General features: G+C 41.2%; 1 protein-coding gene across 1 annotated transcript in view; it reads left to right on the forward strand.

Annotated features, from left to right (window-relative positions):
• EDNRA (endothelin receptor type A) overlaps positions 1-25,778 on the forward strand; it is a 40,084-nt gene that overhangs the window by 5,655 nt on the left and 8,651 nt on the right. The window contains exons 3-4 of the mRNA XM_084627079.1: positions 15,803-15,930; positions 23,768-23,966. Coding sequence (XP_084483205.1) covers positions 15,803-15,930; positions 23,768-23,966 — 327 coding nt within the window. The remainder of the gene's footprint in view (positions 1-15,802; positions 15,931-23,767; positions 23,967-25,778) is intronic.

Below are 25,778 nucleotides of genomic sequence, written 5' to 3' on the forward strand. Positions count from 1 at the left end.
TTTTCCATTGGGAAAATCAAAATGAAATATTTTGTTTCAGGCTGAGCTGACCCAAATCAAAATATTTTAGCTTATCGAATAGACTCTAAAGGTTTAGATTTGGGTCAGTTTGACATTAATATACATCTGCCTGAGCTGCTTTAGTGCCTTATGGGAGATGTAATTCAGGTGCCTCATGCTCCCATTCTTCTCCATGGGCTGGACTACATCCTATATGATCTCTAGTCTTTCTCTGGTTGAACTGCCATGGTGCATCTTGGAATATTTTCTATGTTCTGCTTTTGCCTGAGATGGAATTTTACTGGAAAGTTTCAGCAGAAGTGGTACAGGTGTTTTGAGAATGAGCTTAGAGGTAATTTTGATAATATTAAAAATTTTCCTCAAGCTATTTTTTAAAGAGCTCTAGCGCCTCCTTGACTTAGAGCATGAACTTGAAATTTGGGAGGAGGATAGTCCTGGATGAGAGGACATTTTGCCGGTTTTATGAAAATCGATTGAAATGTGGTCAAGCTACAAGCTAGAGAAAGTTGTCATTTTTAGATGCGTCGTAGAACCTGTTAGAGATTTGTTCATTAACTTTCTAAATATTCCATTACTGTGTGCAGTGTAGGTGTAGCCATGTCAGTTCCAGGATATTGGAGGGACAAGGTGGGTGAGGTAATATCTTTTATTGGACCAACTTTCTGTTGGTGAGAGAGACTAGCTTTCGAGCCACACAGAGCTCCTCTTCAGACCTGAGATGAGCTCTCTCTGGCTCGAAAGCCTGTCTCTCTCACCAACAGAAGTTGGTCCAATAAAAGATATTACCCGCCCTATATCTCTGAATATTCCACTGGCACTATGCATGCTTGCTGGCCCTGCTGTATCTCATGCATCATTCTAAAGCAGCCACACAGAATACAAACAAAATGACCCTCACTCACCCTATCAAAATACCCTTTTGGCACTGTGGAAAAAATAGTATATAATCATGTAATTAAAGACTGTAGTTGAAATCCTGGCCCTACTGAAGTCAGTGGGAGTTTTGCTATTTACTTTTCTGGAGCTAGGATTTCAACCGGTGTTCAATTCATACACACAGGGAGCAGAATTAAAGTTGCATTAAAGTAAATTCTCCTACTTCTTAATTTTTGAGTGCTTGACTTTGCAATCTGAATAAGTTTTTGAAATATAATATATTATATATTTCTATCCCTGAAGTGTACTGTCAGTTGGCTGAGAAGCTTTTATTAGAACTGAGCACTTTGGCAATTCCCCTAACAAACGTTAATGTTATTATAGTACATTTTTAATATAAACCATTCCATGACTTAAAAAACACATGGTGATATTACTAGTCAAAGGAAGAGTTGTTTTTAAATAGTAACTACTTCTAAAAAAATGTTCTACTTTATAATTTAGTTTAAAATACGCTCTGTCTTTAGGACATACAGGAATCCTAAAATCCATAGCAGCATTTAACTGCATTCTGACAGCTGCAACTCATGGCATCTTCTTTGGGACCTGCTGAAAATATTATTGGAACTTGGAAATGGATGTGACTGGTTTTTAATGAAAAATCAGAATTCAGAGAAACAAAGTTTGCTTTCTTCCTCGTGGGTCAAACACCAGTTTAAAGGTTTTCTGCACTCAGTTTTGATCTAAATTTTAAGTGTCTATATTTCAGAAGTCAGCTTCATGCTGAGCCATATAAACTTCAGCAAAGCCAGACCAGTTTGAGTTGGAGGCACCAGAACGGTTTTCTGCTGTAGATAGTATTAATTGTTTCCATTACAAATTAATATAACACAATTGTTTATGTATAAATGATTTCAAATGTTTTGTAAGTTACAGATCCCGCACTGTTTAGTCAGACAAACTTTCCTGGACATCAGAGTTGAAACATTTATCTAGATAATAAGACTTCCACAGTTAGGTAACAGGATAAAAATATATAAGAGACAGAAATTTTCATGATTCAAGACATAAACCATACACTAACTGACTGGGCCTAAGAATAAGCTTCCTCTGTGGGCAGGTTATTTCATTATTGTTTGCTGTATCAAAATCTGTTTCTTTTGTGTTTCTTTGCATTTATAAGGTATATGAAATCATGAAAATATAAATTAACCTAAATGTATTATAGTCATAAAATGTAAATTTCAAATACAGCAAATTTACTAATTGCCAGTCACACACAATCATAAAAAGTGAAGAATATATTCAGAACTTGGGTATATTTTTCCATAAACCTAATCAAAATGCCAGAAAGTGGTTTCCAGGAAATAAATTATGGGATTTACTCTTACAATCTGAACCTTTATCTCTTCTTGAAGAGTCTACCACTATATTACCAATTGAGATCCTTCCTGTAATTCGCAGTTTGAACTAATTAAATGTGAAGCAATACTGCAAACAGACATAGTGGAGTCATATATCAGCTAAGGATCTGGTCCTTTATATTTAAGTTATTTTCTAAACCTGCCTTGTCAGGAAGATGGACTCAAATATCTTCTAGGACTTTTTTGTCTCCAACTACTATTACCCTATAACCTCTTTTCCTCATGACTGCTACCCCCTAATGATTTACAAAAATGTTCTAGACATTAGCAATATTCACTAATTTGCCTGAGCCATAACAGACTGAAACACTGGTCTTAAGACAACTTTTAGTTTTGTTTTTAATCAAATTTCTATTGTGTTTACACTGCTTGGGCCCAAATCTCCCTGCAAAGGGATCCCTTCCTGATGCCTACAAGTCCATGAGAGTTACTTGAATCCAGCAAGGGAATAAAAAAAACCTATCACTATTTTTTGTAAAAAATTGCTGGAGCAGTGAACATAACATGTAAAATATGGCAAAGTGTTCAGGATTGAGTAATATCTGATGGGGGTTGAAATAGGATTTCATAAATATTTATGATTAAAACATAAATTAAATAGTCTAATGCAACCCAGCTTCCCTGGAAAGCATTAAGTTACAATTTTAACATGAGCTCACCTTCCACCCTGTGTGTGTTTTTAATGTATACTTAAAACAAAGATCTAATCATTCAAATCTAACCTAGGAAATAAGGTTGATGTATGACTCCTTGCCTTACATTTAATAGTTTTAACTCTCTGGACCATTAGGTTACATACAAATAACTGAGGCCAAACTGGCCCCTTCTGTACCTTTCTTCTTTAAATCTGATTAACAGGGTATTTTTCATATTCATTTCATTGGTGGTGAAGTCAATGACCCCAATCCAGAGAGCTGATATATATCTCCAGTGCTCAAGATGAAAAAAAAGAGTGTTATCTTTTATGGACTGAGGTTTTCTGTTGGTAGGTTCATATCCTAGTCACACCAGCAAATCCAAACCTCAGCGGTTCGTGTAGAGTAGCATTAGGCGGAGTATTGTGAATGGCATGCCTCTGGTAAATAGCATGTGACCAGCCTGTGGTAAATTTGCATGAAATCTCTGCCTTTTTCTTTCTGCTGAACGAAGTCTTATGTTGCAGCACTCCTAGTCATTAGCATTTTTGGGCAGCAAAAAGTCTGAATGTGCGGTGAGGAGCTAAACTAACCTATCCCCACCTCCTGCACAAGGATTTAATTAAAAGTCACAATGTTTAACAGTTTGGTACACTTAGCTGGGTTTCTTTTTACCATCACAATTAATATGGATAATAATGAAACAAAATGGACCTGATCCTATCGTCCTTCTAAGCAAGTAGCATCCACTGAAGTCTAAAGGACTTGCATGTGCAAAAGGGGTGTAGAACCAAGCCCACTGCAAACATAAATCTAAACCCCACCATCCATACTCGGATGAGAAACTCCAATTTAAAGCAGGATTTTGCCCATGTGCAGCCGGTGTCAAGTGGAGTGCCCCAGGGGTCGGTCCTGGGGCCGGTTTTGTTCAATATCTTCATAAAAGATCTGGAGGATGGTGTGGATTGCACTCTCAGCAAATTTGCGGATGATACTAAACTGGGAGGAGTGGTAGATATGCTGGAGGGCAGGGATAGGATACAGAGGGACCTAGACAAATTGGAGGATTGGGCCAAAAGAAATCTGATGAGGTTCAATAAGGATAATTGCAGAGTCCTGCACTTAGGACGGAAGAACCCAATGCACAGCTACAGACTAGGGACCGAATGGCTAGGCAGCAGTTCTGCGGAAAAGGACCTAGGGGTGACAATGGACGAGAAGCTGGATATGAGTCAGCAGTGTGCCCTTGTTGCCAAGAAGGCCAATGGCATTTTGGGATGTATAAGTAGGGGCATAGTGAGCAGATCGAGGGACGTGATCGTCCCCCTCTATTCGACATTGGTGAGGCCTCATCTGGAGTACTGTGTCCACTTTTGGGCCCCACACTACAAGAAGGATGTGGATAAATTGGAAAGAGTCCAGCGAAGGGCAACAAAAATGATTAGGGGTCTGGAACACATGACTTATGAGGAGAGGCTGAGGGAACTGGGATTGTTTAGTCTGCGGAAGAGAAGAATGAGGGGAGATTTGATAGCTGCTTTCAACTACCTGAGAGGTGGTTCCAGAGAGGATGGTTCTAGACTATTCTCAGTGGTGGAAGAGGACAGGACAAGGAGTAATGGTCTCAAGTTGCAGTGGGGGAGGTTTAGGTTGGATATTAGGAAAAACTTTTTCACTAGGAGGGTGTTGAAACACTGGAATGCGTTGCCTAGGGAGGTGGTGGAATCTCCTTCCTTAGAAGTTTTTAAGGTCAGGCTTGACAAAGCCCTGGCTGGGATGATTTAATTGGGGATGGGTCCTGCTTTTGAGCAGGGGGTTGGACTAGATGACCTCCTGAGGTCCCTTCCAACCCTGATATTCTATGATTCTATGAATACATGTTTTCCATTAAGTATTAGCTCCTTCAAGGGTAGATTGCATACAGATTGCATCTGAACTTCCACTCTGTTCAGATCAGTGATTTTAAGAAGTAGTGGCTTGGTACCTGCAAGTTACACAGAACTCAGTACATTAGTGGTAAGAATGTTCTGAGTCTGGGTGTCTGGGAGAGGAGGGGCAAAATGAGTCTTCCCTTCCTGATGCCCACATGCGATGGCTGGGTATAAAAGCAGTCCTGAGAGGATACAGGAATTGCTCCATCCTAACGTACCTGGTGGCACAAATCACCCCAAATGGGGTCAACAGGGGCCAGGAAGAGACAGAAACAAGTACCTGTCTTCCCCATTTGCACTGTGGAAGCAGATTATAGCAACCTAAAAGAAAGTACAACATGTACCTTTGCACTGCACTCCAAAGAGCTGGGGGAAGAGATTTTGCCTCCTGCAGTACAATCCCTACCAGAGCTCCCCCTGTGGTGGTGCAGAGCTGCATCACCTCTTACTCACAGCTGTACCTAGTAGGCAGTATTGAAACCCCTTGAGAGGTAACTTGTCCTCACCCAGCACATAACCAGTTCCTCCCTGCCCTTCCTTCTAATATATGGTGTCTGTGGATCTGCAGTGCATTGATCACTGTAGTAGCTAGGTGCCCTAGGTATAACAAGAATGTTTTAGAATGTTCTCTCTGTTCCTTCTTCAATCAGCTGAAATAGACAGATAACAAGGGAGTGTTCTGATTGCACATATTCAGGGTTCAGGAGTTCTGCAGTAGTTGGTTAGCAATACTGTCACTCTCCTTTAGCAACATACAAAAGGCAACACAATTGGAAATAAAATAAAAGAGGCACTTTGCCCAGGGATTGGGAAAAAAATCTTTTCAACAAACCACCATGCACACAAGCATACCTAACAGATAATTCCTCTGAAGAAGAGTAGCACAACTTGAAGTACAGTACACCTCAAAAGAAGAGGACGTTTGCCAACACCACAGACCAAATAAAAAGAGCAACTAATCATACTGTGTAAACAACAAAAATACCACAAGGGAGATGTCTAGAATTGTAAGGAATGCTTTACCACTACGCAGACTTCGTAAAATAATAGTACAAGAATTTTAAAGACAAACTCAAAAACTTTTACCTGCTGTTTGCTTCAGAACCAGGCATTCGTTATCCGAGCTTTCAGCATCTCTGTGAAATGTAACCCTTCTGCTTCACAATGAGGTCTGTACAGCCCCATCCATAGTTACATCTCACTGCCTAAGCGGGAAGAAAAAAACTAGGAATCCAAGGATATTATTGCCAGAGGCCCTGTTGCTCACTCCCACCTCTGCTGAGCAGGACAAAGGGGAGTAAAAGCTGCAGAAAAAACTGTGATGGGACAGTGCAGAGGGGAGAAAATGAAATGGCCTTGCTGATACTCCCTACCTCTCCACAGGACCTTTCACCCCTTACAAAAAAATTGCATTGCCCATTGTTCTCGCAGAAAATCGAATAGGAGGGAGGAGCAAAACTAACAATATGCTCCCCACAAAGAACTGCAATATGCACTGTGGAGAGTTAGTGTTGTTTGAAGCTCCATGCTTTCTGATTCCCTATAACAGGGGTTCTCAACCTTTTTCTTTCTGAGGCCCCCATCAACATGCTATGAAAACTCCACAGCCCACCTGTGCCACAATGACTCGTTTTCTGCATATAAAAGCCATGGCTGGCTATAGGGGGCAGCAAGCAGGGAAATGGCCTGGGGCCCCACTCCACAGGAGTCCTGGCAAAGCTACATTGCTCAGACTTCGGCTTCAGCCCCGGGGGGTGGGACACAGAGTCCCAGGCCTCAGTCCCATGTGATGGGGCTTTGGCTTTCTGCCCTGGGCCCCAGCAAGTCTAACATTGGCCCTGCTTGGTGGCCCTCCTGAAACCTGCTCAGGGCCCCCCAGGGGTTCCCGGACTCCTGGTTGAGAATGACTGACCTATAAAACATAAGGGGAGACAACCACTTCACTGGCCAGAAGTGGCTGGTGGAGGACCAGAGAGACATGTAGAGGGAGTCCCAACACATAGCTGGCTGGGTATCTGCAATATTGAGGCTTGGGATAGCTTGGGTCCCAGACTAACTCCCTGTCTCTCGTCCATACTCCAACACTAACCTCACCAGGGGGAGGGTACACCAGGACTGTGGCTCTTGAAGAGCTAAAGATATTTTATATTAGTTTGTCCCCTTCCATCCAGTTTTGGGCAAGAGAGAAATAAGGGCCAAAATCATATTCTTGTACTATACAAACAGCAGAGTTGCAAGCAAAAAATGCATATTGCTCTGCTTCAAGTTGCATGGTTCATTTCAAGGGTTTTGAGACTTTTTCAAAATGAGGGCCATATTAGCAAGTTGCGATAAGCAGATTGCAGTCCCAGAAGTACAGCCGTTGAAGAGTACAATGCCTAACAAAGCTCCATCTAGATATCTTCAATAAGGGGCAAATCCAGCCCCACCTCCACAACAACAAAGGGTCCTTTGGCCATGGAACCTATGCAATTCTACTGCGTAAGGGGAAAGTGTGCTACATAAAAAGCACACACACTCTGTTAAACAGAGCTTAGCTTCAAGAGAGCACGAGGTCATGCTGTCAGGTCCAGGTTGGCATGCTCTGAAAAATGGCATCTTCCATGTGGTGTAACCTTACATGTACCATGTGTATGAGGTCACACCGGCAGGGGAGGGCCCACGCTGTTCCTAGAAATACTGGAATGTCTGGTTTTCTGGGGATGTGGCGGTGGCCATCTGCACCTACAGAGCAGCTCAGAGCCATTTCACATCGAGTATCCAATGCAGCCCATGTACTTGGCTCTAGGTTCAAGATTTTCCTATGTGCATATGTACTGTTGTGTACACATGTAGGAGGACTATAACATTCTGTCTCTTAGATTGTTAGTTGCTTGGGACCTGGATTAGGTGCCTGGGTCTTTATCTGTGTTTCGTACAGCAGCTCGCTCACTAATGGTGCTTAAGAAATAGCAAGAACAGCAAAGTAAAACCAACCGGGTGATATTTAAAAATCATTTCAGTGGAATGTTCTCAACGCTTCTTCCTTGTTTGCGTCAATTCTCCAAAATCTGGGTGGAGAGGCTGTTGTAAGAAGAGAGGGGGATGCTCGGAAGTTGTGGCTGGTTGGTCAATTTTTCTGAATACCAAGAGTAGAACCTTGACATCTCAGTTTCTGATTTCAGTGTAAAAATATGTTGTTGACGACACTCTGTTCTCTCAAAGGAATTGCACCATCGATTGATTTTACAGACTACCCTGTGGCTGTGAAATGCACAAGGGGAAAACATGTTTCTTTTGGGAAGTCTCCTGTCCTGAAACCTTGGAGACTTTACTAATGGTATTGCAAAAGCAGAATCCATTTGATGGTGGGCCTTAAAACTTAGGTCGACATAGCTATGGCAATCAAGGGTAAAAAAATCCACACCCCTGAGTGCTGTAGCTGTGCCGTCATAACCACAGTGTAAACTCACCTATGGCAATGAAAGAATTCTTCCATTGACCTAGCTACCATCGCTCAGGGAGGTGTGGTTCCAACAGTGACAGGGAAATCCCTTCTGTTGCTGTAGGCTGTGTCGACACTAGTGGGTTATGCTGGCATAGCTGTGGTGCTGTAGATGTGTCCCTATAGTTCCTGTGCTGGAGATGTGGCCTGTATTATGGAGTGTCAGAATACCCGGAGAGATACTGAGCCTGATTCTCCACTGTCTTGTTCCTTTGAGTGCCATTTTGATTAGGTAGCATTACACATCCACTGTGCGCAGACTATATAACATGCAAGGCAGTGGAAGATCAGGCTCAGTGGGTCTGATTTTTATCTCATGCCCATGTAAATCAGAAGTAACTCCATTAAAATCAATGGGTCCAAAAGTCCCATGCAAAGGATACGAGTAATTCGTACTGAAGTTTTTAGGAGTTACTTGTACCCTAATGGGAAAATAGAGGACATTGGACTTGCAGTGGTGTAAAACTAATGCAAGTGCTAGCAGGATCAGACCTACTGATTCTAAAGATATTTGAAGAGGAAAAATCTGACACCTTATCCAAAGGAAAGCAATAAATGCATAAGCAGGGCTGAATAATAATGGAAACTACCCACCAAAATAATTGCAAAATTAATCTGAAAAATGAAATAAATTAATTCTGATTCCAGTGATTTTTATTAAAATCAACTTAAAAGGGATGTATAATGATTCAGTACTAGTGTTACTTCAGTTAAGGAAAAAATAGAAAGGACAAAACAAAAGGAATAAAATACTTTTCATCTTGCGAAAGGAGAGATTCCTGGGGTGTCAGGAGGAAGTGTACATGCTGCAACTATGACAGGGTCTCACTGTGAAAACCAGTGACTAAATGAACCTTTTTCAAGTACAAGACTTTTCTTTTTGATGCCAATATTTTCTTTGTAGTAGCAGAGTTTCAGATAGTCACTACAAAGTGCACATACGTTTCCATTGCTTGAAATATGCTGGCGCCATATACAGTGCAAATAAAAGAACAACTGACTTTCTTTCTACTGACTCTTAAGTGTTAACTATAATGGTAAATAAATGTTTGGATGGCTAAGGGGATTGATAACAGCATGCAAAGCCTTTCCCCTTGACAGTGCCACTTCAAATCCTACCTTCAGCAGTAGGAATTGAAAGCAATAGTTATTTGGCCCAGATCCAAATACTGAGCGTCTGGAATCAAAACCTAGATCTGAATTTTGCAGCTGGAGCCATGTCTCCATAACTGGCTGGGCAATTATCTTGTGGGGCATTGGAAATCGAAATTTTACAGATTAGGCCCTTCCATCTCTAGCAGCTGTTCTGTGGCCTCTGAAATGAATCGAAGGCCTCAGCCAAGCGAAGGGTTATTGAAAAAACCCAAATATACACCTGGCAAATATTTGTTGGAGTACTGCCAGTCCATATAGAATAGATTCTTGCTGGCTGTAGTAAAGTGGTCATCAAGAAGTTAACTGGGCTACTCAGAGTATAATGAGTGGGAGCCAGACTCCACCCCTCCCTGTTTAATAGATGGGAGTGTAGGTAGAGTGTATTTCTTGTGCACATAATGATCCCTTTACAAAACTCGGGCTTGTAGTTTGTTAAATATATTCTGTAAGTTCAGCTGGAATCAGAGGAACTGATCAATAACTTGCTGGTGAAACATCATCCTATCATTCATTATTCTTTACAATGGTTCAAGCACAAATCCTAGTTAGGATATCAGCAGTTGGTACATAGAGTGTATGTTTTCATCAAAGTGGGAAACCATTGGAAAGATGACAGCATTTTGTCTGCTGTGGTTTGGTTAAATACAAGTATGCTGCTTTACAGATCACACCTGAAAGTGCTGAGCATTTCCTGGGGAAGGTGAAGTGCTCAGCACTCTGTAGAATCATGCCTTTAGTATAATAGCAAGTGAAACCAAACTTATATTCTAACCTCTCCAGAAGTAGGGGGTACTGAGACCTGAGTCTGGGGCCCTCTCTCTCTCTAGTATTTATATATTTTATATACAGTTAAAGAAACAAAATATTCCTGTTAAAACTATATATATCGAATGATGCCTCTTACCATTCAACTTGCAGTTACACGATAAACTTCCTTCAGATGTGAAGGATTTGGATTTATACAGAAACATGTCATTGGCCTTAAACAATGTAAACGTTCGAATGGGCTGAAAGGTATGAACTATCAAAATATCTCTCAAAATCTGAGTAATCCAATTAGAACATGGAGGTGGGCCTGAAATGAAGGAAAGCAGATGTTCCATACACACACACTGATTTTTTTCAAATGTTTGAAGGGGCACTTAAAAAAAAAACTATTATGTGCCAAAAAGCATAAATAGAAGCAATTCAAGTATTCTGAGTGACTGTGGCGGATGGGTGTAAACTGGGACAAAATTTCAATGGGACAGATCAGAACTTATCCTTAAAGGACAGGATAAATACCTAAATGCTCAGTATTCAATGAATACTGAATATTTTGCTGTGTCATGCAAACTTTTCCCCACTCAACAGCCAGTAGCTTTGACAACAAGCTGTGAACTTTAATTTAGAAATACTAGATAAGTAGCCTGTACTATAAGTAAGATTAAACCAGATATAAATTTTGCTGACTCCATAGGAATATTTAATATATCGTTTGTCGTATTCTGATTAAATAATTTTTAACAATTGGAACATATTAATAGAGAGAAAAAAGTGTTTACCTTGGATGTCAGAATGCAGAGCTATTACCAGTGTCTATTCTGTAATTCTGCTGCTGCAGAATTTGGTGCAGCGTTCACCCACACATGCTGCAGAATTGTGCTCCAAAATTTAAGCTTTCATTTTTTTAGAAAAAAGGGTTCAAAGCCATATGGCTGCAAAGATAACTTTCAGAATATGAATTTACCATATGCCAAAGTAGTAGAGTCTATCCAAGTATGCAGACAGCCCGAAACAGAAACTGGGTGTTGACTCTGAAACCTAATGACATTGATTGTCAACATTATTAACTATTTTACTGCTTATTATGTTAGAAAAAGCATTCAGGTAATATGCTTATCCCAATATATTAAGCTGCCTCCTGCATTTCCCAGGCAGTAAAACTTCCAACTATCAAAACTTTGAGCTTCCCCCACCCACTTCCCATCCAGCTTCTAAAATGCAGTCAGGGCTGGCTTTACCTTGAGGTGAACTGAGGCAGCCGCCTCAGGTTCCAGACTGTGGGGGGCGCCACTAGGACCCAGAGTGTAGAAAATTGTGTCTGCTGCTGGTGCATATGTATTCTCCCTGCACTAGATGCACAGAGATGGTGGAGTGCTGTGCTGGAGGAAGGAGGCCACAAGAGACATAACAGGCAGGCAGGAGAAAAGGTGAGAGGGAATAACAGAAAGCAGCATGAGCTGCAGGGAGAGAGAGGAGGGGGACCCTCTTATGTACTTCTCTAGCACCCCAGGAGCCTAGACTGATTAACACCAGCTTCTCAGGAAGCTTCCTGTTTCCTGCTGCTTCCCGTAATCCACTTGAGGAGAACAGGCAGTCAACTGAAGTAGTAGGAGTCAGTTAGGCCCTTAAGACACTGACATCTTCCCTCACACAGGCCCTGCTACCACCCTGCTTATTTGTCCCCTTCAACTGAGTGTTGAGAGCCACTATAGCTGACACAGAACAGCAGTCAAGAGTGAAAGAAGAAAACGCCCCTCTGGGGCAGCATTCAGAAAAAGCAAGCAAGCAAAGGAAGCTTTTCTATCTAAGCAGGAAGGAGCTCTCCTGAGATACATAGACACAAATGTTCATGGTGAGCCTTCTGGCCCCAGTGAGGATGTGAGTGGTGAGGAGATGCCTCATCTTCCAGTTAGAGTGCAGGTGACCTGGCAGCTACTGCAGCATCCATATCTCAATCTCAAATGGATGTAACCATGCACATTCCTGAAGAAAAGTGTAGATCAGAGAAGACTGTGGTGGAGGCACAAGAAACAGCAGCTGCTGAGTTTAGTTCCTTAAGTCTAGATGATCCAGGACTGTGGACCCTCTTGAGCAGTAGCCTGAGGGACTTCCTTGTACTGCATGGGCAACAGCAAGTGAAAAATTTCATGTTCCCCAAAGACAATGAAAATAGAAGTTTCCATCCAACACATTACTGGTGTGAAATCCCCAATGGTGACAAAGTGTAGAGGCCATGGCTTATGTACTCAAAATCTCAGAATACTGCATGCTGTTTTTGTTGCAAACTCTTCCAGTCTAATGTTCCAGCCACATTGCATTCTACAGGAACAAAGGACTGGAAAAATCTGGCTAGAAATCTGGCATGCCCTGAGGAGGCAGCAAATCACCAGAGAGCATTCCATAGGTGGAAAGAGCTTGAGATGAGACTAAGGTATGTTACCCATAACAGTGTTATAGTATAACAAAGGCTTGGTTAACACAGGCTTGGTTAACAAAGGCTTATCATAACACTGTTATGGTAAACTGATGCACAGAGCTGTGCAGTGACTTGCCCAGTTTGCACCGCAGTCAGGGCAGAGCTGGGAATAGAACTAAGGAGTCATGATTCTCAGTCCTGTGCTCAAAACAGCTACATACACACCTTCCCTTTACCAACATTGATGGTCATCCACATCATATGTGGATTCCGGAATGTAATCTTGAAAAAAATGACAGTCCAAATTACTAACCAGATAATCAAGGTGGATAGAAGAATTGATGGCCTGGAAACCAAAGTGCATAGACAGAAGAGACAGATTTTCAAAATATCTCCAAAGATAAAAAGCTTTAGCAACAAAGTAGTGTAGTGGAGAGATGTTTGGAATTGGCTGAGAACAATAGGAATTGCCATACCAGATCAAACCCTGTTGTCCAGTTTATTCCAAGATTTTGTCATTCTTAAGCCAGATGCTTCAAAGGAAGGTGCAAGAAACCCCATAACAAACAATTATGCACTGATGAGTGACCCAATTAATACCACAGAGTAATCATTTGTCTGGCCTTCAGTCAGGAAACAAGAGGACAGATGTTTATGGACTATCTGATTGTCAAAGCTCTGAATTAGACTTACCCGAGGAGCCAATCTCGGTATAAAAGCACTTCAGGAATAGATGCCTTTATGGTGTCCAGTAATAAACAATAAGGGTTGGAAAAAGTTCCCTGGGCTCCACAGTGACCAGAGTTCTGTTTGGGGCTCACGTGAGGAAAGATGCTGGCTGGGAAGTGTCCAAGATATTCTCTTTCCCCAGATTTCAGGCTGAAAATAAAAAGGAAGAGAGGGGGAAAAAAGAGAATTTGTGGAAATAAACTCAAGATTTTTGTAATCTAAAAACAAGCAAGCTCAAGCTAGCACTCAGACGGTGGGCTGTTGTACAGATAGGCAGTATCAGTTTACAGGGATGAAGTCTCATTCTGCTACCATTTGTACCAATGTAATCAGAGTAATTCCACTGAGTTATAATGATGTAAAACTGGCATAAGAGAGAGCTCAAAGAGACCCAAAGGCTCTGCTGGGAATTGGAGAGATTGGGATCTATTCCAATTCTACAAGCACGATCAGAAAAGATGTTATACAATTTTTTTCTCTGAGTGATTTCATCTTGGGAAGATCCTTAAGACATTATACCAAAGACCTCATCGTGTTGCTTTCTTAGTAGCAGAGTTAATATACAAGATTATTCTATGACTTTTAAGCCTACTGCAGCAATGATGGAGTCTTGACCCACTAACACTCACTTTTCCTTTTGTAGTCAAAAGGCAAAAGCACCGAGATTCCAGATAATTCTTGTGTAGCTGTACAAGGGGAAAGGATGACTCCTTGCTCCCACCTTTCACCATTGTGCCCTGGATCAGTGGCAGCCGGAATATGACATTCCACAAATGTTTGATTGGAAATGCCACAGTTGTATCTGTAGGCTATTACGTTGACATTTGAAAATAATATTCTGTGTGCTTAGCAGATATGTAGGAAATGTACACAGCAAAACCTAAATGTCATGAAACTCATGTGGTTTTGGATTTCATTATCAATTCTAATTTGGCACCAGTTCACACTGTGGTTGGCCAATGTTTAGAACAAGGCTGGTCTGATTTAAGGTTTTTGGTCAGACTGTGCCTGACCTGGGTGCTTGTGTGCAGAGAGGAAGAAAAGCACAAGTGCAGGGACTAGTCTTTTCTGAGGTGAAACTTGGGGATATTCAAATCTCAGGGTTTAATTCAGCCATCCACAAAATTAAGATCTAGATCTGGATCTGAACTTCCTCAAATGTTCAGAGGATTAGGACTCATGGGGGCTGGTTGGGCCCATCATTGCTGTTAGTTAAGTTATACACAATGAGAAACTCAGCATAGTCTCTACAAGTCTCCAAAGTAACTGGGTATTACTTCCCACCTTCCCCTGAAACAGATGGAAGACATTTGTGATCACCACTTGCAAAGTGTCATACAAATACTTCCATGCCTTTAGTTAGTAAGCTCAGGTATAAATAAAAAAATGAACGTATTGTTATTATTCTGTACTTCCTTCAAAAAATGCTGTTATGCAGACTTCAGGACATTGACAGAATCTCATCCCAGGCTCAGATGCATTGTATTTCAATTTTATATATAAGGCTTTGAGTTACATAACCTATTTCATAGATGTGAAAAAACTGTAATACAAGGAGCAAAGCTTTGCATGCATCTTTACTTGTTCAAAGCATAAATGACAGCTGGGATGGAGATTACTGTTGGTTCCCTAATTGTGCTCAAGAATCAATTTATTCACATTTGTTATGTTGATACATCCTAGGGGAGAGAAATGTTAGTCCAAACTGCTGCCACTCATGCATATACTCACTTAAAACTGCCTCTCTATTGTCACCTACCACAGCCCACCTGGGGGATGCCTGCCCTTTAAAATATAACATGGTACTAATTGTATACATGTAATAATGATCTTTCCACAGGTTTCATAATCCAACATCCAAAACTGTCACAAGTTCCAGTGGTAAATTTACAATGATAAGAATCTGTTTGTGTGCAACAATGAGAATTAGGCTCTTAAGTGTCCCATTATGAGGTGTGAGTCATGCCTTGAATGCTAGACTCTGGGCCAAATTCAGCCCTGATGAAAGCAGACACATGGGGTTTGCTCCAGTTTATGCCAGGGTAGGGCTGAATTTGATTTTCTGTGCGCATAACAGTGTCTGAAGCATTTTAGGAAAGGATCCTTTAACAGTGAAACTGTTACTACCTCAGTTGGAGAGGATCAATACATCCTCCCACTGCTTATGTTTAAACACTCTCCTTAATTCCTCCATGTTTCTACGGCAGCAGAATTACCTCCCACTTTCATTCATTACCAAGAGAATTGCTTAAACATGTAGAATTTTGGGCTATCAGGGCTGGATCCAAAGATAGGTCATGATTACAGGTTGTTACATATTCACTGTCTACGTTATCATTTCTGATTATCTTATGTCCTTTCTTTAGCTTCATGCTCAGCGGTGGCCATTTGCGGATTCTGATTTTGGGCTGTTTCTTTGCAAATTCCTCCCCTTTATACAGAAGGCATCAGTGGGCATCACAGTCCTCAATCTCTGTGCCCTTAGTGTGGACAGGTATAGTATCTCTCATCCTTTTGTTGGACACTGTTCTTTGAGACCTCTCACTTGTGCTTGTTCTAAAACTGAGAGCCGTGAATGGTGTGGTTATACCACAGGTATAAGTGCATACCTTAACAATACGTCTTGTTCATACTCTCAAAAACATATAGGATTCAGTTTTACTGTTAAGATTTGTTGTGTGGCAATTTTTCGTCTTTTTTGTATGTATGTACTAAATGTATGTACTAAAATCCCAATTTTTCCTCACTCAAAGGACAAATAGCTTTCTAGGTGCAAGTCATTGTGGGCAATGATCTAAAAGCACAGCACGGGCCAAAGAATCCCTGTGTTCTAATCCTGGCTTGCGCTTACTTCCTTTGTAGCCATGGACAAATCACTCATGCCCAGATTTTCAAACCTGGGTGCCTAAGGTCAAGAACCTAAATCCATTCGTAGGCCCCTAAATAAAAGTGTCCTTATTTTTAGGGGTGCACTCAAAAAGCATCCAGTGCTCCTACTGATGACAGTAGATGTCCAATTGACTTAAATAAAGTGGGCTTGGTTTTCAAAAGTGTTGAAGTCAGTGGGAGATTTGAGTGCATCTCTGAAACTCAGGTCACTTTTATGTAAGTATTTAACTTTAGACACCCTCATTTGAAAATTTTGAAAACTGACTCTCTGGGGCAGTTCCTGATTTCACTGGGGTTAATCGAGATTTACTCTGGTGCAACTGAAATTTGAATCGGACCCTACATGTCTGTTTGCCCACAACATATTCCCTGCAAATATTTACTGTAGTAGTGTGAGATGCTAAATAATGTATCCTTGGCAAAGCATATAAAATGGGGATAACAATACCCTTGTGAGGAATGTTAAGTGTTGAGAACTAACACAATACTGATTCTAATCCCACACTAGCTTTATACTTCAATGGAAATAGCATAGGGTTGTTTTGGTGATTAATTAGTTAATGTTTGTAAAGTATTATATATGTGATAATTGACTATAATGAAGTTACTCCCAATTTACTGTAGTATTAGTGAGAGTAGCATAGGGCCCAGTGGGATCGCACTGCTCAGAATGTATCCCATAAACTATACATTCCACATACGTTGTTGATATAGGATCTGTTCCTTAGAGCACTCTCTCACGATCTCACATTTCTACTTCAAAGTTTTACACTGAGGCAAATATCATTCCCACATCTTTTGGGAGATAAAATTATTTTTCCAGTGCTCAGACCCAAAACTTGATGGAGTTTTAAGTTTTTCAGTTTTGGGGTGCAGTTAAAGAAATATGAGGTAATAGCGCAATGTTATGTTCCATTTCAGATACAGATACTACTAAGTTACCCATGCTAATTGTGGATTATATAAATTTTTTAATTGTGCATCTTGTTTTCCATGGTGCAAAACTAAGCCAACATAGTTTTTGGAAGTGCTGCTTTGAGCTTGGCATCATTGCATTAACACATCATTTCTTATATTTGTGGACAAATTGTGTATCAAAGTTATCAACATTTTCAACTAGAACTTGAGGAAGTAAAGCAGAGAACAAAATAAGGAAGCCTTTACATAAGTAAAGGTTTCATTTGTTATTGCCAAATTAATTGGTCTTATTGTGCAAAACACAGAAACATGGGTTGGGGGTAAAATAACCGTATTCATAAACATTATAACTATTATCATGTTAAAAGAAAAGGAGTACTTGTGGCACCTTAGAGACTAATACATTTATTAGAGTATAAGCTTTCGTGAGCTACAGCTCACTTCATAAGTAACAAGCTAAAAAACCCAACCCTCCAACCTCCTTTGTCATATTAAAAGCCTTGTTAAAATACAAAATAAATCTGAGATCTTACTGGAAAAGAAGTCTGAACATTGATTCAAACTCCAGTGAAATTCTATCTGAAAGGGAAGTCAAAACAAAGCATTGCTGCTTTAACTACTACTTCTCTAGAGCAATAGGTAATTAAATATCTGAAAAAGTTATACATGGTCATTAATAAAACAGCTTTGTTTTATGCCTCAAGCCCCACAGTTGGTGTCAATTACACATACATCCTTGACTTCAAATGGCAGAACAATCAGAAAAACCCAGTGTTCCACATCTTTGGTCACTGTTGCTCCTCTAATCATCTTTTGTGGATGTTAACCCTGATTTAGGAACCATATGTTTGCTCCTTTTTGCAAGATTGTCCCTGCCTTTAACTGCATCTGTCTATTATGAAACCCTACCCATTACCCAGGCCCACACAGAAACTGGCCTGCATGGATCGTGAACTAAGGTTTAACTGTTTATACCCAGGGGGACAATACTGTTCATATGTGGAGAAGGTTTTTAGAGGCTGACAGACAGTGCCACACCAGTCTTTTACCCTTCAAAGGAAACACACATTTGTTGCAATTCCCTGTCAGGCATTTTTAAATTCTGGTTCATGCTGATGGCTACAGTCTGAGTCTTTTCTACACAGTGCCTGACTGTGACTAAGGCTATGTCTACAGTACTGCCTAATGTTGGGAAAACTTAGGTCACTCAGGGCTTTTTTTTCCCACTGAGTTTTTTACTCTTGCTCATGTCCCAGACAATGATTGTAAGGTGAAGGGTAAAGGTAAGGATCTCATCCCGTATGTGTAAGGTCTTATTTAGCCTTTGCTGCATACTGTACTGTGTGGAACACTAACTCCAGGTTATATGCTTTCATGTGGTACCAAGTTTTCAGTATCTATGCAGATGGGCAAGATTATGCCAATAAACCACAGCACTGAGTGGTCACCATAAATATCCTCCCAGCCACCAGCCAGCTGGCTGCAGCTGAGCTGGCTTTTCTAGTGAGCAGTCATTGTGGTCTCTTCCCAAAAAAAACAGATCAATAGCAGAGAACCAATGTGGTTTAGTGGAGTTAGCACAGGATTGAAAGCAAGGGATTATTTCTATTCTAAATTTGATTCTGACAATAACTCGTTCTTTGTCCTTGGTCAAATCACTTCCCCTTTCTGCATTAGTTTCCCCTTCTGTAAAATGGGGATGGTAGTACTTAACTACAATAGGGTTGTTGTGATGATTACATAATGTTTGTTAACTTCTATATAAACATGGAGGAGTGAGTAGGAGCAGACAGATGATTTTACCTCTGTATTCAGCATTGGTGAGACTTATACTGCATACAGTTCTGATGTCTACATTTCAAAAAATTGGAGAGGGTGCAGGAAAAACGCACAAAAATAATTCAAAGCCTCGGGGAAAAGCCTTCCACTGAGACACTCTAAAAACTCTGTCGGTTCAGTTTATCAAACAGAAAATTAAGACTGACTTGATTACAGTGTAGAAGTACCTCTGCAGGAAGAAAATACCGGATACTAAAGGGCTCTTTATTCTAGTGGAGAAAGGCATAAGAACCATTGGCTGGAAGATGAATGAGGCAAATTCCAATCAGAAATAAGTCACACATTTTTAACAGTGAGGGTGATTAACCATTGGAACAAACTGCCAAGGATAGTGGTGGATTCTCCAACTCCTGATGTCTTCAAATGAAGACGGAATGCTTTTTTGGAGCATATACTTTAGCCAAACACAAACTACTGGGCAAACTATTAATGCAGGGGTACCCAGCTAAGTTCCCTGTAAGCTGTGCGGCTGCACAGGTGTGCAGTAGCCTATGAAGTGCCACGCAGGAGCTCAGGGAACCCAGCCAGTCAGGACCTACCACGGCCGGGGGAGGGGTGGCCCAAACCCAATCCCAGCCCGGACCTGCTGCGACTGGGGCACCCCTTCCCCAGCCCCAATCTAGCTCCGGACCTGCCGTGACTGGGGCGCCCCTCCCATGGCCCCAACCTAGCCCTGGCTCAGACCTGACGTGGCCAGAGGAGGGGTGCCTATCCCCCCAACACCCACACTCCGAACCCCTTAGCCCCACCCCCGACCCATGAATTTTATTATGTGCACCAATATAAAGGTGATATAACAAAATTCATTCCACACATGTGGGAAAAATTAGAGGGAACACTGATACCTGGGTTATATTTAAAGGTCTGTTATATACAGAAGATCAGACTAGATCAGTGGTGGGCAAACTTTTTGGCTCGAGGGCCACATCTGGGTATGGAAATTGTATGGCAGGCCATGAATGCTCACAAAATTGGGGCTTGGAGTGTGGGAGGGGGTCAGGTGTCCGGCTGGGGGTGCGGGCTCTGGGGTAGGGCCAAAAATGAGGAGTTCAGGGTGCGGGATGGGACTCTGGGCTGGGATAGGGGTTGGGATGCGGGGGGGGCGGGGTTCAGCTGGGGTGCGGACTCTGGGGTGGGGCTGGGAATGAGGAGTTGGGGGTGCAGGAGCGTGCTTTGGGCTGTGACCAAGGGGTTTGGAGGGCAGGAGGGGGATCAGGGCTGGGGCACGGGCATGGAAGAGGGGTAGGGGTGCAGGTTCCGGGCAGTGCTTACCTCAAGCAGCTCCCGGAAGCAGAGGCATGTCACCCCTCTGGCTCCTACACAGAGGGGCAACCAGGCAGTTCTGCATGCTGCCCCGTCTGTAGGCACCGCCACTGCAGCTACCATTGGCCGCAGTTCCAGGCCAATGGGAGCTGCGGGGTTGGGGCGGGGGCAGTGTGTAGAGCTGGAGGGGGGACATGCCGCTGCTTCTGGGAGCCGTGTGGAGGCACGGCATGCACAGAGTGGGGCAAGCCCCAGACCCTGGCTCCCTGGCTGGACTGCTTGAGCAGGGCAAGCCCCAGACCCTGCTCCCCAGCAGGAGCTCGAGAGCTGGATTAAAATGTCTGAAGAGCTGGATGCGGCCCCTGGGCCGTAGTTTGCCCACCCCTGGACTAGATGATTTAATGGTTCCTTGTGGTCTTAAACTCTATAAATCTAAAAGCATTATATACATGCCAAATAGTAGGGAGGACTGGTTAGAGGCAATGAAGACCAAGTGAGGATAAATAATTAAGACTGTGTAGAGTAAAAGAAAGTAGAGAGCACAGGAGAAGGACAGCAAGGGATGGACACAATATGATATAGGAGCAAGCAAGTGGGTAAACAACATAATAGGAAAGCTAAAGATTGAAAAGAAAGAAGATGGGGCTTTTCAAAGAATAGAGAGAATAACAAATGCAGAAAAAGAGAAAAGAAAACAATCTGGAGATGAATAGAATGTGTTGGACATTAATGGCGAGAAAAAGAAAATAAAAACAAAAGAAAAAGAAAAGTCAGAAAACACACACATGGCTTTTAGGTTGGGGAATTTAATGCACTGTATTATGCTCCTTTGTTTTATTATACTTCCCTGATATACATACTATATTTCTGTAAGTTTGAAGGCATCAAACTCTGCAACATTTTCACACACCTAATCATAGGCCATTGGAGGCTAGACAAAGATCCTGTGTATTAAATAGTTCATAGTACACACACTTGTAAAATTAAAGTACCACTATTTTACTGAAGTTATCCTCGTACCAATGGAGTACAGCTGACCGTATAATTTCTGTATGAAAATGTATTCAACAAATTCTGATATCAAATTATTAAATTTCTTCTTTATTTGAAATTATTCACATTCAATAAATAATTCTTGGTCTGATGAGTCGTTTGAATTACGAGCTGCAAAAATCATAACTGAATATGCAGGACCCAATTCTCCACTGCCCTCCCTCTTGTATAGTGATTTACAGCTGTGCAAAAAGGTTGTAAAACATGACCAAATCTGAATAATAGTTTACTTTGCAGAAGTGTAACTGACGGCACAAAGTGTGGGGAAGTAGAGAATCAGGTTCACAACTTGCAATTCACTCAGTTACAAAAGTTACATGAGTAACTAACAGCATGAACTTCAGATAGTGTAGTTGACTGTAATTTGCAGTTCACAATTACACAATATTGGTTATATACATCATCCAATTGGGGAACTGAAATGATATCACATGACTGAATGAGAATTTTACAACCAAACATACAATTCAAAGTTCAGTTTCTATGAATATTCATGTACATGTGCTGAAATGATCCTGCTAGTAACATTCAAGCACTTGAAATTTTTTCACAAAACAACATTGAAAAGGGTCAAAGATGTGATCAAACAAACTTGATTTTGAAAGTGAATAAATATTACGGCAACATTTCTTTCGCTATTCAGTCAGCTCTGTTACTGAGGGTAACGTCTTAAATCATTCAAATACAGTTTGCTCAGTTAGATGATCTTATAGCTCTGTCTCATATGCCCTCCAGGGACTGAGCGATCACCTGAAACTCTTAGGGCATTCTCAGAGCATAGGAATACATTTAAAATAAGGTTTTTTTGAGTTTTTCCTCCCTCCACCCCACAAGTCTAAAATGGCCTAGGCTGTTTTAATAGCTTATATAACTTAAGCCTAAGAGCCTTTCCCCAGCATGTCTTGCAAGTATGCTGTATGACCGGCAGTATACACCAGAGAGAGATTCTAGTGTGTATACTATTAAATTGATGAAAAACTGAGCACTTTGCACCTTACCACTTTTATATTCTGTGCTATTATTCTACAGTCCTGCTGTCCAATAGTTTTCCTCTGAGAGTAAGGGCCCAATCCTGCATCCATTGATTCAGTCTATTTCCCAAACATCCTTGCTGTATGAGACTGAATTCATAAGCTGTATGAGACATGAATTCATCACATTAATGAGACTGTATATGGAACATACGCCAGGCCCTACAATGTCTAACAACGTCTCCCATTGGTATTTTTACTGTGTCAGTGGGCCCATATTCATATTGTACATAACTATTGCGTAAGGAGTTGGACAGTATTTCTAGCATTCCTATTTTGTTTTCCAAACTTCAGAAAAATGCTTCTTCAACAGACAGTATGATAAACCCATCTGGAATTATTATACTATATTTATTTATTACTATTTTGGGGAAGTAAACAAACAAATTAAGCATAAACAGTTTGCAAAGCGGAACTGAACAGATTAAAGAATTCTGCCCACCAGGCCACTTTAGATTATTACAGGGGGACAGGTTTCAGAGTAACAGCCGTGTTAGTCTGTATTCGCAAAAAGAAAAGGAGTACTTGTGGCACCTTAGAGACTAACCAATTTATTAGAGCATATACTGTTTGATGAAGTCCAGCTTTTGACATTGCACTGCCTTTGCTAACCTGTTACAAATGCTAAGTATATGTGAATTGCTGCTGCCAGAGAACCACAGCCTGTTTCTGAAAAATAACCTCTTTATTTTTAAATGGATAACGTTATGGAAAAGAGTGTACTGTTTTTAGCATGGATTTTATTTTCAGACTTTCTTACCCTGTGCTGCAGTTTCTCATAGGAAAAATGATGTAGGTACTGAGACTGAACTGACATGCTGTCAATAGCACTATCTAGCACCCTTACTATTTGTATTCTGAGGCCAGGCTAGAAATTGCCCCATACTATAAAACCCAGTATTTTTAGAATTTAAAATATATGGAAGATTGCACTTTAAGCAGAGTAAACAAAACACACGTATTTTCCTGCTTGTGATGAGTTTGTCTGTTTTTTTTTTCCCAGTAGTTTAGTCCAGGAAGATTGACAACCCTACTCTGGATATAAAATATTAGTTAACTGCCTGCAGATACAGTGCTGCCCTATGTAAACATTTGCATTCAGCTGTCTACCACCAGCCATCTGATCTGTTCCACAATGCTGCTGGTGGCATTATGGGTGGCAGGTTTCCTGGATGAGTAGGGTCCTCTGTTATCACATAGGTAACACAGATCTCAGGCTGCCATTCTGAGGGAGTTTAAGGAATCTAGAACCATTCCTGACATGTTAAGACAACCCAAGAGCTCTAGATCTTAATAAAGAAAATAGTCTGGAATGTCATGCTTATCTCTTTATTTTAGGTACAGAGCAGTTGCCTCCTGGAGTCGTGTTCAGGGAATTGGTATCCCCATGATCACTGCTATTGAAATTTTCTCCATTTGGATTCTCTCCTTTATATTGGCTATTCCAGAAGCAATTGGTTTTGTCATGATACCTTTCAAATACAAAGATGAAGATCATATTACCTGCATGCTCAATGCTACAAACAAGTTTATGATGGTATGTATAATTTTAAAGTAATCAAAGTTCCTTCTTTTGCAATCAACAGATTAGAATATAGACACTTGCAGGATGTCGGACTGAAAAGTGAAACAAAGCTTTATTTATCCATTAAAGTTTAAGACTCATAAAAAAAAGTAGATTAACTGGGATAGGGAACTTCAGTTTTAGTCATGAGTTCCCATATTCAGCCGCAGCTAATAAAAGTAAATCTGACCCCAAAGCATTATCCTTTGAAAGACTTGAAAGACTCATGTGAGGACATGAATCCCAGGAGGCTGAGAGCATTAGGAAACATGTTTAAAATACACATTTCCTGTAGAAAACTAGTTCCATGTGGACTTACAAGGCAAACAAAGGATCCTTATTTCTCTTAAATCAGCCCAGTTTTGTACTTTGTAGTAAGATTCTTGCAGCTCAGATTCCTTAATTAATCATTTACAGACATCTTGCTGTAGGTTTTATAACTTGGACATGTCAATAAGTAAATGCTGCATACAGAGTCTACAAGTTGGTCAGGGTTGGGGGGGTATTTTTTGTTGTTCATTTGAACTTTTCTTTTCACACTCAGTAGTCCTCATGGGAGTTGTAGATAGTGAGGTGTTCCTTTTGAGCACAGAACAGGTCCATCATGGGTAACAGCAGTGCAAGTTTTCCTATATTCCCCTACCAAGATGCTTCAAGTATGACCTGGGGGAACGTCCTGGAGCAGGGAAAATAATTCCCTCTGTGTGTGTCTTCTCAGTCCTTGTCTCTCTGCCAAAAAGATGACAAATGGCAATCTCCAAATGCCCAGCCCAGGCAGCAAAAATTTTAAAATGTGAGGCTTGACTCTCTTTTGGGTTTCTGCTACCAGAACCCAGGCTGTGCATCCCTAGTGGTGGAACTTCTGCCTACAGAGAATACAGCTATGCAAAGAGCCCACCATCCTCTCGTTCACATGCTGATGATGAGAAAAGAGCCAACTAACACAATTCAGAAAGTCAGCTGCGGAGGGAGTTTGGCCAATGCACGAGGGGTCTGTGCTGATTCATCATATGCCCTGAGTGGCTTTTCTAGGTGTGCTCCTATGAAGTCCCATCTGGAATGTAAAGCTGTTTCTCTCCCTCCCAATACCACCTCTCAGATCTCAGTTCTGGACTTTATTTTTGCAACAGGAGAAGCAGTAAGTTCACTAAAGTTTGACCTGGTTATATCCTAGCCAGTGGGGAGGTCCATTGGAAGGTAGGTGCACTGGGCTTTAAAACCCTACTTAACACCCAAAATCATTCTAAAGGAGAAGTGCTATTGGGCCCATTTCTGAAAATCTTATCCTGACTAGTACTTTCTTACTAACAGTCCCACTGGCTTCAATGGGAATATTTGTGTGACAGTCAACATGCATGAAGGTTTCACAATCAAGCCTATGACCAGTGGTCCCTCCTTTCCTTCTACCTGTCCAAAGAGAAAGCGTTCCCTTAGTAACGTATATTTTCTCTCATGTAACCCATGGCTGTACTGATGGAGTGGATAAAAAATCAACCTCATTAAATTGATGTCAATTAATTTGCAATATAGCTTTGATTTTGTTCCTTTTCAGAAACTGAGCATTGTTCAGAAGTATACGTAAACAAGATCTCAGACCTCTGACTTCTTTCTACAGTAGTTTAGGAGACACATAATCCTCCATTATTAACATCATGATATTTTGGTGTGGGAACTGTGATGTTACAAGTAAGATCACATCCATTAGGAATAAAGAAGCTACGGGAAAGAGTTTGAGAAAGAAGGGGGTGGTCCCCTTTTACACACATCTGGCTCAGCGACTAATAA

The sequence above is a fragment of the Lepidochelys olivacea genome (assembly GCF_965140295.1).
Source record: "Lepidochelys olivacea isolate rLepOli2 genome assembly, chromosome: 4".
NCBI classification, from domain to species: Eukaryota; Metazoa; Chordata; order Testudines; family Cheloniidae; genus Lepidochelys; species Lepidochelys olivacea.